At 31.9% G+C, this 20122-nt stretch overlaps 1 protein-coding gene across 1 annotated transcript in view; it reads left to right on the forward strand.

The window, feature by feature from the left end:
• Positions 1 to 14840: 14840 nt before the first annotated feature.
• The window catches only part of LOC139510304 (uncharacterized), a 34361-nt gene continuing 29079 nt past the window's right edge, over positions 14841 to 20122 (forward strand). Inside the window, exons 1-2 of the mRNA XM_071296809.1 lie at positions 14841 to 14951; positions 17928 to 18215. Coding sequence (XP_071152910.1) covers positions 14939 to 14951; positions 17928 to 18215 — 301 coding nt within the window. The 5' untranslated portion in view covers positions 14841 to 14938. The remainder of the gene's footprint in view (positions 14952 to 17927; positions 18216 to 20122) is intronic.

Consider the following 20122-nt stretch of genomic DNA (forward strand, 5'->3'; position numbering starts at 1 on the left):
CTGTTACTAGTAACCTTCAAAGCAAATATGATAATCTGGTATTAAAGCAGAGTGAGGCAGCAAAACGTTAGAGCTATACTGGTTTGCTTCCAAGAAAAAATGGATGATGAGAAGAAACTGAGGACAGCTATTTTGCAGGTAAAATGTGTATAAGTTTCTGTAAACTCTGTTCATCAATGTTCTGTTCACAAGGTTATATGTTATTTTTTCTTTTCTTTTAATGACGTCGTTGTTGAACGCAGAGCTCTGGAAATCCTTTTTAGTCAGGTGGATAAAATGAACACCAGACAACAAATTTAATGTTCCCATTTAAAATTTGTTGGTCCTGCATTTGTAGATTGTTTTAGTAACTACTTTGGTAAAAGATAAAAATAAAAGTAGAAAGGCGAAAGCGAAATCGTTAGTCAACCTTAAGAAAACATTGACTGGTATTAACTTGGTTAAGGAACTTTAGGATAAATTCATCCGTGTTAGTGTAAGTCCACTGCCGGTACCAGTATTATCGAATAAGGGCAGGGATGGAGATAGAGTCCCATCGAAAACAAATGTCAATAATGAATGGAACTGCAGCAGTCAACACACATTTTTGGCAATAGGAAGGACCCTAACCAGCTGTGTTTTGCAATTCCTTTCGAGTTTGATAGTTATTAGGTTTCTTAGGTAATATTTATTAATTTTTTGTTTGCAAAACACATATTTTCAAACTTCATGTTTTCTTATAGAAAGTGGTTGCCATCCGAGTAAAGTTGTCATCTGCCATGAAAGATAGCTTATCCCATGCCTATACTGACATGAAAAAGGCTGCATACATGGCAAAGGAACAAGACGGGTATGAACTTTCATTGTTTTTGTGATAATTACCTTAATAATAGGATGTGACAGTGGTAGAACTTATCTTGTATTCATCTATATCTAGTATGCTTAAATATGTTGTTCAATAAACGAGAAACGAGAAACAGCTTAACTAAAGTTCTAGTTCGTAATCTTTTCATGCCATCAAGAATTTCAAAAGTTGACAGAACCCAAAATAACAAAGTTGAATGGTAAAAAAAAGAAGATACGGGGTATATACTCTGAAAGGTAGGAACTAAAACGACACAAACCGTCAATAAAAACTGATAGAGGTAAATACATATACGCTCTTCAATAATACTAGTATACACACATAAGTTAAGCTATCAATAATCCTGAAACAATTTAATATAGACTGCAGAGCTGTCTACATATTCAATTATGATAATGTTCTGTTTCGTTTTCTTGTCATTTGGTCTCTTGCGGAGAGTTGTCTCATTGGCAATTATACCACATCTTATTTTTATGTTTATACTATCAACAAGTGTGGACACAGATCAGTGTGGATAGTACGTTTGTACAATCAAAGATCAGAAATCATCTCCAAGTCCTACATGGGCATACAAATCAATATATAATTTAAGAGATTCCAAACATGAGACGGACCGAAATAGTCGTACAAACGATTTGTTAGCCACATTTCGAATTCATTATATTTAAATTATTTCAAAGATATATGCTCAATGGAGAAAATTATTAACTTATTAGATTTAAAACAATATTTTTTACATTACAATGACAACTTTCCTATGCTCTGAATAAATGGTCCATGCATGAGTATGAGTTTTCTCTGTATTATCGTCGGGTTTATATAACATTTACGTATTCTTACACATTTTTTAATCAACAAAAGAAGCAATAGATCTTTAAAGTTTTATATGGTAGTTGAATCTATGGTTGACATTAAAAAATAAAATAACGAAAATACTTTGAGGAACGTTCAAAATTAAAGTCCATAGACAAACAGAAAAATCAAAAGCCTTGAGTTTAGGTTACAATGGTATTTTTCCATGGAGATAGTTAGCTAACCTTCTCACTTGTAAAAAAACTAGCAAAACATTCCATTATATTGAGAACGATGTGTGAACAAAACAAAACAGACATAATACGTATAAATGTAAAAGAAAAAGGGTGACGCAGCAGTCAACATTGTGTTAAAATATTTATTACTATAAATAAATGTCAACAAAGAAAAACAAAAAGGCAAAGCACATGACAAAAAAAGGGAATACAAAACAATATCCTATATGTCGTCACTATCCTATTGATTAACAACTTTTGGTTATATTATAATTTAGAATCTTCATTGAAGGTGGAGCACGAATGCGCAGTTAATCAATTATATTGATGTGTCATTTGTATGCAAGTATTCGAAAAAGTCAATCCAAGTTATGCGACTATTGTTTCTCTTGAACAGGTTCATAATTTTATAATTCTTATATCATTTGCATATCTATAAATACTTGAATTGGATTGGTCAATTCGAATTTTTCTCTTGGTTTACACTTCGATAAACCATGTTTCCAAAATTACTTTCGTAATCTATTCATGCGCGATACACATTCTTGCGGGGATATTGGGATTTTCAGAAAATTGCGATTATAAAACAATTGCATAACAGTTGTTTCTATTCTAATGCATATATAACAAACAAAAAAACAAATAAAACAAATGCACTAAAGCTTCGAAAGTGTATAAAAATAAAATTTAAATAAAATTCTGCGAAATTTCATGAAGGATTTGCCGAATTTACGTCTTGGCATAACACGACGTCATACGGATGGAAATTTTAAAGGGAAAGATTATTTGTTACATGTACGCTTCAAATTCGGATAATATTTAATTAAAATGAAGTTTTTGAGGTAGGTGCTATATTTCATTTTAGATTCTGATGCATTTATCGGACATTTATGGTTTTTAAAAAGATGGCGGCGTACTCTTTAGTTACGACATGCCATTTAGGAGATAACTGTATTGTATTTTAAGCTCCGACGGCATCAATTGGGGATTTGATGGTCGCAAATTAAGTTTACTGACGACGCGTTAGCGGAGACAGTAAACGGGTATTTGCGACCATCAAATCCCAAATTGATGCCGTCGGAGCTTAAAATACAATATTGTTATCTCCATTCTAATGAAACCGACAGAAAACAACGTTAAAACATGTATTTAAAATCTGTCATATTCCGTCTGCGCTTGCGCGTACGTCCAATAGCATCAAATTGTCAATTGATGCCATGTAAGAAAGTGACGTTATCCAATCAAAATGAACGTTACAAACGTTGTTGCATTAGAATGTGCTTTTGATGTCAAATATAACAGGCATCAAACAAATAATGTAAATTAATAATCGCGTATGTTTGGCTGAAGAATTATAAGGATTAAACACATTTTTTCTAGAGGTTATTGATGTGTAAACCGGGTCTCTTACTCACAAACTTAACATAAAAGTCCTTCGGACTTTTATTCAGTTTGTGAGTTAATCGCCCCGGTTTACACATCAATAACCTCTAGAAAAAATGTGTTTAATCCTATAATATTAAAGTTATTTGATTTCATTTTGAATAATTACATAATTTATGAATTCAATAGCTTTCAGTTTGAGTTTTTGGTGTGTTAATTAAAAACATTGATGCATGAATATAATTTCATAAATTTGAAACGTTTAAAATTATTACATTATAGGATTAAACACATTTTTTCTAGAGGTTATTGATGTGTAAACCGGGTCGATTAACTCACAAACTGAATAAAAGTCCGAAGGACTTTTATGTTGAGTTTGTGAGTAAGAGCCCCGGTTTACACATCAATAACCTCTAGAAAAAATGTGTTTAATCCTTATAATTCTTCAGCCAAACATTTTTTGGTTGATGGCTACTATATATATTTACCAATTAAAAGCAAAATGGCAAGTCGTAACTAAGGAGTACGCCGCCATCTTGACTTTCTAAAAACCATAAATGTCCGATAAATACAACGGAATCTTAAATGAAATAGCACCTATCTCAAAAACTTGATTTTATTTAAATTTTATCCGAATTTGAAGCGTACACGTAACGAAATAATCTTTCTCTTGAAAATTTCCATTCGTATGACGTCGTGTTTTGCCATGACGTAAATTCGCCAAATCCTTCATGAAATTTCGGCGAATTTTATTAAATTTAATTTTTGTACATTTTCGAAGCTTTAGTGCAATAAATTTATTTGTTTTTTTGTTATATATGCACTAGAATAGTTACAACTGTTATGCAATTGTTTTTTTAATCTCAATTTGCTGAAAATCCCGGGATCACTGCAAGCTTGTGTATCGCGCATGGATAGATTACAAAAGTAGTTTCGGAAACATTGTTTATCGAAGTGTAAACTTAGAGAAAAATTCTAATTAACCAATCCAATTCAAGTATTTATAGATATGCAAATCATATAAGAATTATACCAAAATAAAGAACTGTTCATCATTTTTATATATTATTCAGTTGCTCACACATATTTACGACACCGATATGTACGACTTTCTCACGATAAAGTGTGTGTAGTGAGACACTATACTTATTAAAATAGACTTGGTCAGTGCAATGTCCCAGAGAGAACAGATTACTGTCTTAAACATTCAGGTGATGAAAACGCGTGTACATTTGCAATAGACAGATGCGGTCATTTAGCTGTCTTGGATACACTGTTAAATAAATTGTGTCCACATCATCCGTACGAAATAAGTTGTAGGATTCCACCTAGACACTAAGTAGGAATCTACCTAGAATCAAAGATTCCATATAAAAAGTAGGCGTACATGGGAAATGAAAAAAATTCTGACTGGATTTTTTTTTATATTCCTACTACCAAAATCCTACTACCTAGGTAGAATTTTAAAAGTCTGTTTTTAAAATCTGATTTGATTATTTATTTTCAAGATTCCTACCAGAGTCAATTTTTAGATTCCTACCAGAAAACTTTTCTGCAGGAATTTGTTTTAGTTATCTTGAACTGGATTCTTGTTTTCTAATGACACTAATTTTGCAGTGTTAAATGCAAGCAAGTTCAAGTTCACAAATTCAAAAGTCGGATGGGAAAGAATGAAAAGTTGTGTTGGAACACAATACTGCAAGCCATAGGGTCACATAACTACAATATTGAAATGTAAGAACATATGGCTTATGAAGACTGAAGGTAATTCTTATACATTTAAAAAGATTTTTGCATGAACCCCCTGAGGGGTTCATGCTTATATATTGGCGAGTTTTGGATGTGTCTATGGGCCACTCGATATCTCTCGGCCGGAAGTCAGTATAAAATTCTCGGAACGTCTCGAAAGTTTTCGGTCATTTATACAGGTCTTAACAGGTTGTTATCTACGTCTTTGGTATGGTCCCTTGATGGCCCTTGACGACGCAATTATATTTGTTTTAAAACGACCACTGTACACTGTGTATCGATCTGGGTCAATTATAACGTGGTATTATTGTATGTTTTCTCGATAACATGTGAACTAATTATGTTTGAAGATTTAACCACGGGATACTGAGTCTGATTTCATCATAGACTTACGGGAGAGAAGATTCTGTTTAAAATATTAATATTAGATCGGAAAACAGAAAGATAATATTCTTATCAAAAGTATTTAATTCAATCGGAATCAAAGAAATATATGTAGGACTCTAAAGTGCGATGGTACTCTAAAGTGCGATGGTCACGCTAAAGTAGGATGGTCTACGCTAAAGTGCGATGGTATCAGACGCTTAAGTGCGATGGTTGTTTGTTTTTTAAGTACGATCAGAAATCACGCTAAAGTCCGATGGTGTAACGGGAATGTGGTTATGGCCATGGTTTTCGTTTGTTGCTGAGTTCTTATTACATTTTCGTTTATTGTTTTGATTATGTGTCAAGCCGAAGTCTTTATCTTTTGAATTGTTTTACACTGGTCATTGTATAACCCTATATAGCTTGTAGCGGCGTGGACCAATGCTTAACGTTGACGGCTGTATGATTATTAGCTGCATACATGACATGGGACTGAATGGATAGTTTATTCTACATCTTCTTATGTTAATTTAAAGTATAAAAGTTGTTCAAAAGGTGTAATGATTACACGGAAGTATTGTTAGTACATCTGGAATGTAGTGGAAGTCTTTTTTTTTAATAAAATAATATGTTATAAGACAATGCCCCGTGTTAAAGGTCATACTTAAAGTTGCATATTTCAATGACATTAGGTCGAAGATAGATAGTTGTCGTATTGGCAATCATATAGTATGATGATACTACACATCTGTTTGTTAGGTTGCTGTCTAATTGACATATGCTAGTATTTATTATTTAACAGAAATAACAAACCATAGAGGTTTTTTTTTGTATTGAATAATTCAATTAGAAAGTAAATGGTTTGATTAAAGTTATTTCTGCAATTTCACAAATTAGGTTAACCTATTCCAGCAACGACCAAAAATTCCAGATTGTGATCATTTGTTTTTCTCTTCTCTTCTTTCTTTTCTCGTGTAATAAAAATCCTTAATCTGGACAAACATTCTCGTCATAATGCTGTCGAACGTTTATAACGTCGATGTATTTGCAGAAAAACGCACTTTAGCGTATCAAACCATCGTACTTTAGCGTAGGCCATCGCACTTTAGCGTGACCATCGCATTTTAGCGTCCCCATCGCACTTTAGAGTCCTACATATATACAAAATATATACTGTATTTATGTTTCTGAAGAAACTAACAATGATTGAAATCAGAATATTTTCAGAGTTACAATTAAGAAATAAGTATTTTATATTAAAAGATACTCTGCTTTGGTATTTTTAAATATTCATTTGTAAAGGAAACATAAAAATTAAATCTAAATAAATTATTGCATCCTACAAAAAAATGTTTGTAAACAATAATCATTATATTTCTACATTAATTATTTCATACCATTTTAGTATTTAGGTTTTATGAGTAATTATTATTTATTTTTTTGTATTGTAATATATCCATAAAACGAAAAGTAAGATAAATTTAGTAAAAATACTTGTGTGTTTTCAATTCATAAAGCATGATTTTAAATCCTTGCAACTCACAACAACCGTACTAATAATTTACAATAATTCTTATATGATTTGCATATCTATAAATACTTGAATTGGATTGGTCAATTAGAATTTTTCTCTAAGTTTACACTTCGATAAACCATGTTTCCGAAACTACTTTTGTAATCTATTCATGCGCGAGACACAAGCTTGCAGTGATCCCGGGATTTTCAGCAAATTGAGATTTAAAAACAATTGCATAACAGTTGTGACTATTCTAGTGCATATATAACAAAAAAAGACATAAATTTAATGCACTAAAGCTTCGAAAATGTATAAAAATAAAATTAAATAAAATCCCGCGAAATGTCATGAAGGATTTGGCGAATTTACGTCATGGCAAAACACGACGTCATACGAATGGACATTTTCAAGAGAAAGATGATTTCGTTACGTGTACGCTTCAAATTCGGATAACATTTAATTAAAATGAAGTTTTTGAGGTAGGTGCTATTTCATTAAGATTCCGTTGTATTTATCGGACATTTATGGTTTTTAGAAAGTCAAGATGGCGGCGTACTCCTTAGTTACGACTTGCCATTGTGCTTTTGATGGTAAATATATATAGTAGCCATCAACATAAAAAATGTTTATTAAATATCACAAATGTTTGGCTGAAGAATTATAAGGATTAAACACATTTTTTGTAGAGGTTATTGATGTGTAAACCGGGGCTCTTACTCACAAACTCAACATAAAAGTCCTTCGGACTTTTATTCAGTTTGTGAGTTAATCGCCCCGGTTTACACATCAATAACCTCTACAAAAATGTGTTTAATCCTATAATAATCACAACAAAATTTAATTAATACAACCATAATGTTGATTATTTTATACCGTTTTAGTATGGATTTAGAAGTCTTTGCTTATATTTTGTATAACATACTAACATAGAAAGTCCCTGACAGAATACAGAGAGTCTCTATATATTAAAGTAGTATAATCGTAGTTTACATGTAGATAAACGCGAAAAATAATTGTCTTCTCTAAGGAGGTATAATAGTTGTGGTTCTTGTGATCTAAACACCAGGATATGAAACGCGAAAAATAATTGTCCTCTCTAAGGAGGTATAAAAGTTGTGATTCTTGCGATCTAAACACCATGATATGAAGAACGCTCTGAAAGGCTTATTTTTTTCCATTTTTGTTATCCATCATACGATTAGTTGTACTTGTGTGAAATGTTTTATTTATTTTAATATATATATACAACTGGTATGACCCCTTAAATAGTAAACATTTCAAAGAAAACAGTAGACAGAATACAGAGAGTCTATATATTAAAGTATAATCGTAGTTTACATGTAGTTAAACGCGAACATTATTGTCCTCTATAAGGAGGTATGATAGTTGTGGTTCTTGCGATCTAAACACCATGATATGGAGAACGCTCTGATTGGCTTATTTATTTTTCATTTTTGTTATCTATCATACGATTGGTTGTATTTCAGCATCTTTCAATCTATGACTAAAAGTCAGTCAGATGACGGAATCTTATCCGGACTCCTTTTTTGTCGTTTTTTTCCCCAAAATAACTCAATCTGAATAATCATAAGAATGGATGACAAATGCGACTATGCATGTTACCTATAGGACACAGAGGCATGATGATTGATTTATAGTAGAAAGAAGAGAAGCGACACACAAAAGGACTCCTTTTTTGTCGTTTTTCTCCCAAAATAACTCAATCTGAATAATCATAAGAATGGATGACAAATGCGACTATGCATGTTACCTATAGGACACAGAGGCATGATGATTGATTTATTGTGGAAGGAAGAGAAGCGACACACAAAATGAGGTCTTCTCGTTTAATAGTATAGATATCAATAAACACGAACGTCAAGTATTTACGGATGGACAGTTTATTTATCGAATGAATCTACTTTTAAATTCTAACATTCCACTATGTGAATATTAGAAAGTCGGCCCTGATTCTGTCTACTGTTTTGAAATGTTTACTAATTAAGGGGTCATACCACTTGCATATATATTAAAATAAGAAAAACATGCTCAACTTCATCTAAAACTACCTCGACCTGAAGCGGGACAGACACGGACGAACGGACGAACGGACGAACACTGAAACGAACGGATGTACAGACTACAAAACATAATGCTCATAAATGGGGACATTTATTGTTGAAAGCAAAAATAGTGATTTGGCAAAAATGAAAGTAAGGTAGAGATAAGAAGTAGGCAGGACTTTTTTGGGGCGTCGGGATCGGTTGTTTTTAAGCTCGGGATTTGGGGATTGATCCTTACGGGATCCGGTAATATATTTTTCGATTTCGGGATTTCGGGATATGCATTTCTTTAAATTCTGCATCTCGGGATTTCATGTTTTTAAGCCCGGGATTTCGGGATCAGGACCCCTCCGACCACCCCTCAAATTAGCCTTAGTCATTTATACATGATTCATATCCTACCATTGGCATGTTAATAAGGCTCTCAAAAGGGGAAAAAAAAACACTGATGGATTGTCCTAGATGCATATTTTATTAGACTAATAATGGTCTATATATAAGCAGTTACATTTATTTCATGTTTGAAATGGTGCAAATTGTTAATTTGATTTAACTTTTCCCAAAAGAAGCATTGTAGCAAAGGAGAAGAATAATTGTGGTCTGAGTCCAGACACAAGAGAAATAATTGAATTTAACAGAAAGGAAACAAATATCGGACTTTGGAAAAAGGGAGAGGGCTTTTGATACCTTTTATGAAATTCTCCATACATAATATCTTTTACAAAAAGTCATCCTACAACAGACCACAAGCTGTATATACCCGCGATTTCGCGGGTGTGTTCTAGTTATTATGTTATATATATTATATTCAAAAGAATTTGAAAAAAAAAATACTAACAGGAACGTTAGTTTTTTATAAAATTTAAATTCATTTTTTGTTTGTTTGTTTTAATAGTTTAACCGTATAGCATCTACATATTTGTACTATATGGTACGATTTTGAAAATTGTATTCATTGTGTTGACCAACTATCATACACCTCTTGTTTCATTCACATTATAGATCATATTTCATAAGCACACTATCGGTTTGCGTTCTCAAAAATTCCGGATAAAATGTCAATGAATCCGGAGTCAAAACATTTAATGTAGGCCGTTTGACATTCCAATTCAACTATTACATTAAGATATGTGATGATGCAAATGCGTATTCTTTTCCTGAGTATCAGTGAGATGCTTTCTATTTACTATTTCGTGCGCTAAGATACTACTTGCATGCAACACTATTAAATTCATTCGTGAAAGCTTATTTCGTTTTTGTTATCTAAATTCAGGACACGACAGAAAGAGCTTCAAATGTGACTTTCAAGCAAGGTAATAATTTCCAACGGTATTCTGACTTCGAGTTGTTTCTCATTTGTTTCTTTTTTGAGTCACTGTCCTATTATAAACTTAGACTTTTTCGAAAAGCTAAGGATTGTCTACCCAAGGAATAGATTCCTTATCTTCGTAATGTATTTAGCCTTTTAACCTTTTTCATTCGAGCGTCACTGATGGTTTTTTTGTATCTACTGAACTCGTGTCTGGCGTACATCATTTTAATTCTGGTATCTTTTTATATCTACATACCTTTTTATATAAATTGGTTATTTTGAAAGTGTGTACAGGTATTCATAAACTTCTGAATTAAGAAATTCTTCGGCAAAACTAAGTTTCCCTGTAGAATGTTTGAATTGATTTAAGTAAAATCAGGAAATCCTTAAAATTTGAGATGTTTTATGAGATCAAAATAAGTCTCTTCATAACAGGTCCCAATCAATTGCATGCCACAGGTTTCACCGCATACAACATCTACCATGAGTAAAGACAGCTTCAAATACGAGTTGAGAATATAAAGGCATTCATGTAGGAAACAAAATAAAAGATATGATAGATGAAATAAATACATCCAGAATTCCACTTTATAAAGCAAACTGAGTAGGTTTGTGCAATTTGCATAAGTCATCCGGTTAGTAGAAATTAGGATTTGCCAAAGGGTTATAATCGGAAAAATTATGTACATTCCCAAGTAATAAATGAAATAGTCAAGCTTTAAAATAACTATTCAAACAGAAGCTGTAAATATATACTTTCAACTGGCTTCTTATATTCACAGTCAATTATTTCAATTCGATCAAAAGCAAACACAAATTCAGCAACAATCTTTTGGTGACCCGGCAGTCAGCGGTCTTAGGTTCATGTATTGCTTTTCTTTTTTTAAAGAAAGCAACTTGTTTTATCTGCCTGCCAAAAATATTTAGTAATTAATTAGTTCAACTATAGTGCATAATTTTAATCATTATTTCACTCTTAATTTCATCTAGGTATATGTTTGGCTTATATTTAAGGTTTATGTATAACACGATTTCTAGCTTTCATATATTGCAGTTTCCTTATACATTTCAAAAATTCGTTTTCCTAAAAATGAATGTATTCCATTAATTTCCTTTGTTCTTTGTTATTGAGATTCAAACTTATTGACCCAGATGTGTATTTGTGAATAAACACTTAAATTTTGTATATTTTTTCTGGGTGGAATTTTAAAAAAATCCTACCAGGTTTTCTAGTAGGAATTTTATTTTCCCACCAAATTATTCCTGCTAATTTGCATATTCCTGGTAGGAATTCCTGCTAATTTAAATTTTTAGTTTTTTTTAACCCTGTGGATTCCTACCACTGTCTGACTAGAATATTACTCTTTTCTGGTAGGAATTCAGAGCAATTTTCCTACTATATTCCGTGTACATACCATATGGAATATTTCATACAGGTGTAACAGTCAGATAGTCCCTAGTGTTGACAGTGAGTTATAAATATAGTCCCTAGTGTTGACAGTGGGTTACTTGCCATAAATTTTTATACCCCTTCCAAATTTATTTCTCCATGTGTAATGCCTCGAATTGCAAGTAGGGAAAAGGGGGGGGGAGGTAAAATTACACTGTAAAAAATTTTGGGTCCAGAATTTTAAAGGAAAGTAGTGATTTGGGCCAGGTGAAAAAAGTTGAAAAATAGCACTTCGGAAGCTGTCAAAAGATTTCAAGACGCCCTAAAGATAAAATTGTCCATATTTTGAGTTAGAGACGATGAAGTTTTCTATAATTTTGATATAATTTGTCCCAAAAGTAGTACAACACACTGTAAAAGTTTCTTTGAGAAAGCGCAGGTGGGATTTTTTTTATTTTCATTTATTTTCTAAAAGAAACGCACTACGAAATAATTGTGGTCTCGGACCTACTTGATTAAGCATATGTTACTTTAATATGATGTATACGATTTTGTCAGAATTAATGCATTACTCGATCCCAAAAGACAGTTACATGAAAGAGGTTTAACACCCCCTAACACAAACACACATACGCACAAACACAACAGAATACCATATCCACCACCTTATTCAAACTTATGCCAAATGCTTTGTTGGAGAAATATAATTTTAACCTACATAAAACATTTTTTTTAAACTTTTTTAAAAAGACTATAAATGAAAACCGAATCATCTCATCTCCCCATAATGATACAATGTTGGGAAAATCAACCAGAGTTATCTAACAATAATCACTAAGAGGGGCTAGCAAACAATTTTTAATTATAAATAAAATTGAGAATGGAAATGGGGAATGTGCCAAAGAGACAACAACCCGACCATAGAAAAATATAGCTTATTTAATATTAAAACAATTTTCCACTATGAACTAATGTTACTTTGTTCAAATATAAGGACTTTGATAGCTAAATCTACAAATTTTATTAGATATTATGAATTTTTATAACAATAGATAAACATGCTAAATAAAGTCAAGAATGTCAATTGATAAAGAATTAACGGTTTACAATTTTGATTGATGAACATTGATTTACTACATATAAGCTTTTTCAAATTGTCTTGTTTTTTAAATTGTTTAGTCATTTTGATTTTATCAACATATAACGGATAATTATTATCATCCGCATCTTTAAAATGAATTTACTAAGATCAACGGATTTCTTAAAGAATTACAGTATATATTTTCGACAGATAAGGTTTTGGAACATAAAATTTAATGTTTACTTATGCTGGAGATATATTTCTCTTTTCCCTTATTAATTTTATCATTCTGATATTGAGATGGAAACTGCTAGGATGGCCTACTATATCAGTGTCACCCTAACTTTATTTATAACTTATCTCCCGGATATAGGTGAGTCTTGTTGACTAATTAATAATTAAGATTTTGCTTTGTTTACATTTTTACATCTTTTTATTCAAAATCGAATCTGATGAAGTTGTGTTATAAAGATCTTACATCCACTTTAAATTCTCCCTCGCCCTGCTCGTCCGAATTTAAAGCATTTAATTTCTAATTCAATAGGCTATAAACAAGACAAACACAGATATAGGATTAGTTGCTCGCAGTAACATCTTATTTTCTCTTGCGATACAATATTTTATTTTACTGAATTGTACATATTTCTTCAATCGAAACATTATATAAACACATGACATATAACATTGTTCCTCTTTCGCATCGTTTCTTTCCCCCCGGCTAATGCCTCCAACGCCTGTACGTACAATAAACATAGCAGCAACTGCACATATACCTATGTGACCAACTTCAATCCGACGTAACTGCGAGCACCTTCGATACTAATACATTTAAATCCCAAACTTTATATAGTACCTTTAAACCCCACCCATAAAAACCGCCAAAACTTTCCTCGTGCCTCCTGCACCTAACATCAAACTTATAAATAGTACATACTGTTACAAAACCAGTATCCAAACTAGTTATACTAGTTCCCATCTGTAAATATTAACTACAAATAGTAAACGGGAAAACCCCTATTTCAAACGAAATAAAATACATTTATTTGAACTTAGGCGGATAGTTGTCTCATTGGATATCATACTACATCTCTTTTTTATATTGTTGTGTCCATCGAAAATATTTCTTTGTGCTTATATTATTACACATTTTAAATATAGTTTCTAACGATTTTTGTAAAGCTTTATATGAAGGGCATCCGATACAGTTTCAAGTGATTCAACGCTTGAATTCCATCAAAACGTCTTTTCAGTCAAGATCGAATCTGATGAAGTTGTGTTATAAAGACCTTACATCCACTTAATTGAACTTAGATGGAGAGTTGTCTCATTGGCACTCATACCGCATCTTTTTATATCTTATTAATAAATCTTACAAAGTTTTTTTTAATACAATTATTTCAGTTGATGGAAATAACTGATCAAATTTTGCAGTATTTGCATTTTTTGTTTTTACAATATTGCGGTAATAATTTTTCCTTTCTGAACTAAACAAATTACAGACTAGAATATAATGGTACTCATTACCTACCCATTCGAGTCACATACATAACAGGGTCTTTCGTCTCTATAAATTTCATACCATCTGACAGATTCAATGGGCAAATTTATGACAGCCACATCTGAAATTACATAATAAATACATTAGATATGAGGGTAGTATATATTGACAAATAACGCTCAAAAACACATTCTTAAATATTCTATAGCAAATTGTTTTACTTGAATTAAGAATGTCAGACGACCATCTTTTTCTCAAAATACATTAAAAGTAATTATATTCGTAAGTAATGAATATTTCAATATAACTTGAGATCAATTTTAATGGGTAGATTTTATGTGAAATGAATAGAAGATCTTCAAATAAGTAAGCATGGTTGATATTTTCAATTAAAGTCTTATATAAAAAAAAAGTAAAATTACAAAAATATTTTATAGGTCTAGACCTTTGGGTAGTAAATGCTATATACCTTTAAGATTCTAAGTTAAAGATATTACTATTTAATTAAAAGGCGGATATTGTACACTTGACATAACTTTTCTATGAGTGTTGACGGATAGTTTTCTCTTGTTCAAAGGGGCTTTACCAACATTACTGACATCGACAAACAAGACAATTGCTGCATCATCGTTACCCATAGCAAACAGAACAACACATGTTCACCAAAAGAGCAAAAGGCAGCTGTCATACACGACAAAAAGTACAAGAATGGCGAATTTAGGTATGATAAGTTGATTAATGTGTTATATTTGCAGATTGCAGTAAAATGTGTTTGTATAAGTTTCGTATTTTCTAAATATGGTATTTAATGAAAAGGATGAACAATGAACACTATAGTCAGTATTTCAATGATTAGTTTGAATGATATTAATGAACATTATTGTTTCTTCTCCTGATTTCAATGGCGTGTCAAGTCATGATGTATTTCGATTTTAGTTAAATCGATGTAAAAAGTAAAATATTAACAATACCAAACTCCTAGGAAAATTCAAAACGGAAAGTCCCCAATCAAATGGCAAAATCAAAAGCGCAAACACATTAAACGAATGGATAACAACTGTCATATTCCTGACTTGGTACAGGCGTTTTCCTATGTAGAAAATGGTGGATTAAACCTGGTTTTATAGCTATCGAAACCTATCACTTGAATGCCAGTCACATAAAAGTCCGCCACATTGACATAATAGGTAAAAATATCTAAATAGGGGTACAGCAGTTAACATTTTTGTGTTATAATCTTAATCAATATGAAAAGAAACATAAAAAGGTATATAGACAAAGCACATTAGCAAAAACGAAAGACAAGAATACATTTTTTTTTACCACAGCATACCATAACGGGATGTATAAGAACAACCAAGCCACGTCAAATGGATATTATCAAAAAAAGACTAAACAGTAAAAGTAATATTAACAAGGACAAATTAAAATTTTACAAGATATCAGTTCGCTGTAAAACATGATAACATACCTCCGAGCCAACCAATCAATACTCTTACTTTAAATTGGTGCTTGCTTAGCGCAGAAGCAGCAAGTAACAATTTGCAAGCCTTTAGTTTGAACAAAAGACCTCCCACACTTCTAGCAAGCATGCTACGACATTTGCACAAGTATTTTCATTATCTGTTTCATGAAAATTAAAAAACAAAACAATCGATGAATGATGAATATATTCAGCTAATAAATAGATAGAAGATAACACATATTTATAAATGAAGTAAACTACGCTCTTTTTCTTCGGTGTGGTTATATTTTATATGTGTTAGTCTGTCCCAAGTCAGGAGCCTCTGGCCTTTGTTAGTATTGTATAATTTTCAATTTTAGTTCATTTAAATGTTTTGAAGTTAAGTATGACGTCCATTTTCACTGAACTAGTACACATTTTTGTTTAGGGACCAGCTGAAGCCCGCTTCCGGGTGCGGGATTTTCTCGTTGTGTTGAAGACCAATTGGTGGCCTTTGGTGCTTTTTGATTGGGTTGTTGTCTCTATGTACAAAAAAGTTGTTTGTTTGCGTCTTGTTAGATTTATTGGTATGTTTTTTTTAAGTTGTTTTATATATTTGTGTATGTATGTGATGTAAGTGTACACACTTTTAGATGCTGGATCCAACTTATTGTTACATTAATCTAGTATTATATCTTTTGAGTAGCCTATCCAATTTTATCAGTAGAACGCCACTTTAAACAACTGTCATAAAAGTGGGAAGTTGAGCTAGCTATAAAACTGGATTTAACCGACTTTTTTTTTTTTGGAAAATTCCTGTACCAAGTCAGTAATATGAAAGTTGTTTTACATTCTTTCCGTTGGTTGTAAACGTCTAATGTCTGTTTTTGTCAGTTTATCTGGACTTATTATATTTCTAATTTACCATGGAGTCCGATATTTTGGTATTTCATAACAAACATAATAACCTATAGATCTTTTTTAGATATATATTGCTGATCCTAAAATATAATGAATTGATAAAATTTTCATGGGGTTTAGAAAAAACAAAACATGTGAAAAAATATTCTTTTTTTGACGTTATATTAAAAATGAGAAATTCAGAAAAACGGCGTATTTCCTGTAATGTCATTGTTATTACTTAGTGATAATCGCCATGCAATACCAATTTGAAATTTCAACTAGAAATAGACCCCACATTTGAGAGTCTGCTTCTTAAAACATAAACATGAAAGTTATGAAAAAAAATTCCTTAGTACTTGAGTAAATTAGCTCTTGATTTACTTTATTGGTTTTCGGGATGTTCGCTACTCTGTTTCAAAATTACAAGCTATCTAAAAGACTGTTATAAATTGATTGATTGATTGTTGGTGTTTTAAAGCCACTTTTAAGCGCCACATTTGGGCTTTTAACTGGCAGTCAGTTTTTATTGGTGGAGGAAGCCGGAGTGCCCGGCGAAAACCACCGACCTTCGATAGAAAACAGACAATCCTAGTCTATTAATATTGGAGTCGAGTGCACCCGCACGAACGGGTTTCGAACTCACAACCTCAGTGTTGACTTGCTAGTGATTACAGTAGTAGAACTACTCAAACCACTTCTTAATTGATAGTATATAAATAAAGTAACTACGAATCCGAAAAAATGAAGGGTCCGTGTGCTTGTTTTCGAGATATAAGCAATAAAAAATCTGGCGGGAAATAATTATCTCTTGATTTTTCATACATTTCACACTGGCACCCTTTTTCTTTAAAAATTTATAAATAAAATAACAAGGATTTTATAGCATCAAATATGGCTATTCAAACTGTATGTAATAAAATTATGACAAGAAAAGTAGGGGTTAACGGGGAAAATGTTTTAATGGCACTACATGGATAAAACCAGATGATGACGAGTATCTGGCAAAAATTAAAAAACAAGAGGAAAGGACATCCTTAAGGTGGTACCTAACACCTGAACTAAAATTAATTTGGCTCGTTTAATTTTCTTAAAATTTTGACAAAGTATTTACTTTGACCCTTTGACAAAAATATAAAAAAAATGAAGAAAAAAAATGTACCAACCGTTTAATCAGAAAAATTACACTGGTTATATAGCAGTTTGACAAACACTTATTTTGATCATTGAGAAGCTTAATATTCCCTTAAGAACACAATGTCATTAAAACGTTCTGTTGATTTTACAGAGTTATCTCCCTGTAGTGTTAGGTACCACCTTAATATCGAAATCAAGCCAATGTATTCTTTTCAGTTAAGAAATATACAGAGTGGAATAATTGGGTCAATTCGAACGCACCAGATGGCAGTGGTGATGACTACGAATCTATTGGTGAAGTGTTGAAACACTCGCAGCTTTGTACTTATCCTATTAAGATTGAGTGCCTAACTACTACAGGATCCACAGCTGAAGACATCGGGCAAATCATTACCTGTGACCTTTGTAGTGGTTTACAGTGTGTGAATTATGACCAGTCTGACCCCAAAGGATGTGCTGACTACAAAGTTAGACTTGCATGCTTGAAACTGACCACTGAATGTCGTAAGTAATATTAACAAACATTTTGTGTATATTTATTTGGTTTAGTGCTACCCTGAATAATGGGGATATATATACATACAATTTATGAAAAAAATAAGCAAAGACCCATCGAAACAACATCTGATAAACAAATTTAATAATACTTTTAGATATTTGGATGATATTTTGGCTCTCAATAATGACGACTTCAGTATGTATATTAATGAAATTTATCCTGTTGAACTTACTTTAAATAAAGCTAATACTAACAATGACCACTGCCTTTTCTCGATCTTGATATCTATATCACTAACGGAAAGCTGAATACTAAAATTTATGATAAAAGGGATGATTTTTCATTTCCTATCGTTAATTATCCGTTTTTAGATGGTGACCTTCCCTTGTCACCATCTTACGGTGTTTATATATCTCAACTTGTACGATTCGCTCGTGTATGTAACAATGTTTTAGATTTTAACGAGAGAAATTTATGTATTACTGAAAAATTATTACACCAGGGTTTTCGATATCACAAGCTAGTCAAAACATTTACTAAATTTTATCATCGGTATAAAGACATCATTCGTAAATATAGCTCAACATGCAGACTTCTAATACGTTCAGGTATTTCACATCCAATTTTTTATGGAAATATTCTTTATAAAGCACAAAGGTGTCAGTATTCACCTCAGAAACTTACAAAACCTTTGAATAGACTTATTAAGAAGGGATATAATTACGATACTGTTGTCAAGTCATTAAAGATTGCATATTTTGGCGTTAATATTGAGTCACTGATAAGGTCTTTGCATCGGAACTAAACACATTTATTCTAAAAACAGTTGTTGGCATGACACGGGTTATGTTCTTCTCATTTATGTTATGATGGTATGATCACAGGCGCTTGGGTCTATGATACAGATTTTTTTTTTTTTTTTTTTTTTATTAAAATATTCAATTTTTTATATTTATAATACATATCTATCACTTCTGTGCATATCTCACCTAGTTTCGAGTGATTTAAATGACCCAGAGAAAATACCAAATTTTACTATCCATACTAAGAAACATTCTTTTGGACATTGTGGTGCTCTTTGTTGTGATATTTTATATAGTTCAGAAGTAGTATTAATATGATTGTTTCAATCAGTGAGTCTGTATATTTATATTTGTTTTTTACGTGTTTTTATGCCCCACCTACGATAGTAGAGGGGCCTTATGTTTTTTGATCTGTGCCTCCGTTCGTCTGTGCGTCCGTCTTTGCGTCCGTCCGTTCGCTTCAGGTTAAAGTTTTTGGTCAAGGTAGTTTTTTAAGAAGTTGAAGTCCAATCAACTTGAAACTTAGTACACATGTTCCCCATGATATGATCTTTCTAATTTTAATGCCAAATTATAGTTTTGACCCCAATTTCATGGTCCACTGAACATAGAAAATGATAGTGCGACGTTCAGGTTAAAGTTTTTGGTCAAGGTAGTTTTTGATGAAGTTAAAGTTACATCAACTTGAAACTTAGTACACATGTTCCCTATGATATGATTTTTCTAATTTTGATTCCAAATTAAAGTTTTGAGCCCAATTTCACGGTCCACTGAACAATGAGATGAAAATTCCGAAAAAATGATTAATTTGTATTATACCTTGAAAACAAACAAAAAACAATTCTTACCGTCATTAGAATAATTATTTAATCCTTGTTTCTTAGTATGGATAGTAAAATTTGGTATTTTCTCTGGGTCGTTTAAATCACTCGAAACTAGCTGAGACATGCACAGAAGTGATAGATATGTATTATAAACATAAAAAATTGAATATTTTAATAAAAAAAAAAAAAAAAAAATATGTATCATAGACCCAAGCGCCTGTGGGTATGATACTTAACCCCTAACGGAAAGGATTGTGCCTGATGTTCATATGATGAAATCATAAT

The sequence above is a fragment of the Mytilus edulis genome, chromosome 2, assembly GCF_963676685.1.
Source record: "Mytilus edulis chromosome 2, xbMytEdul2.2, whole genome shotgun sequence".
In the NCBI taxonomy this organism is placed as follows: Eukaryota; Metazoa; Mollusca; class Bivalvia; order Mytilida; family Mytilidae; genus Mytilus; species Mytilus edulis.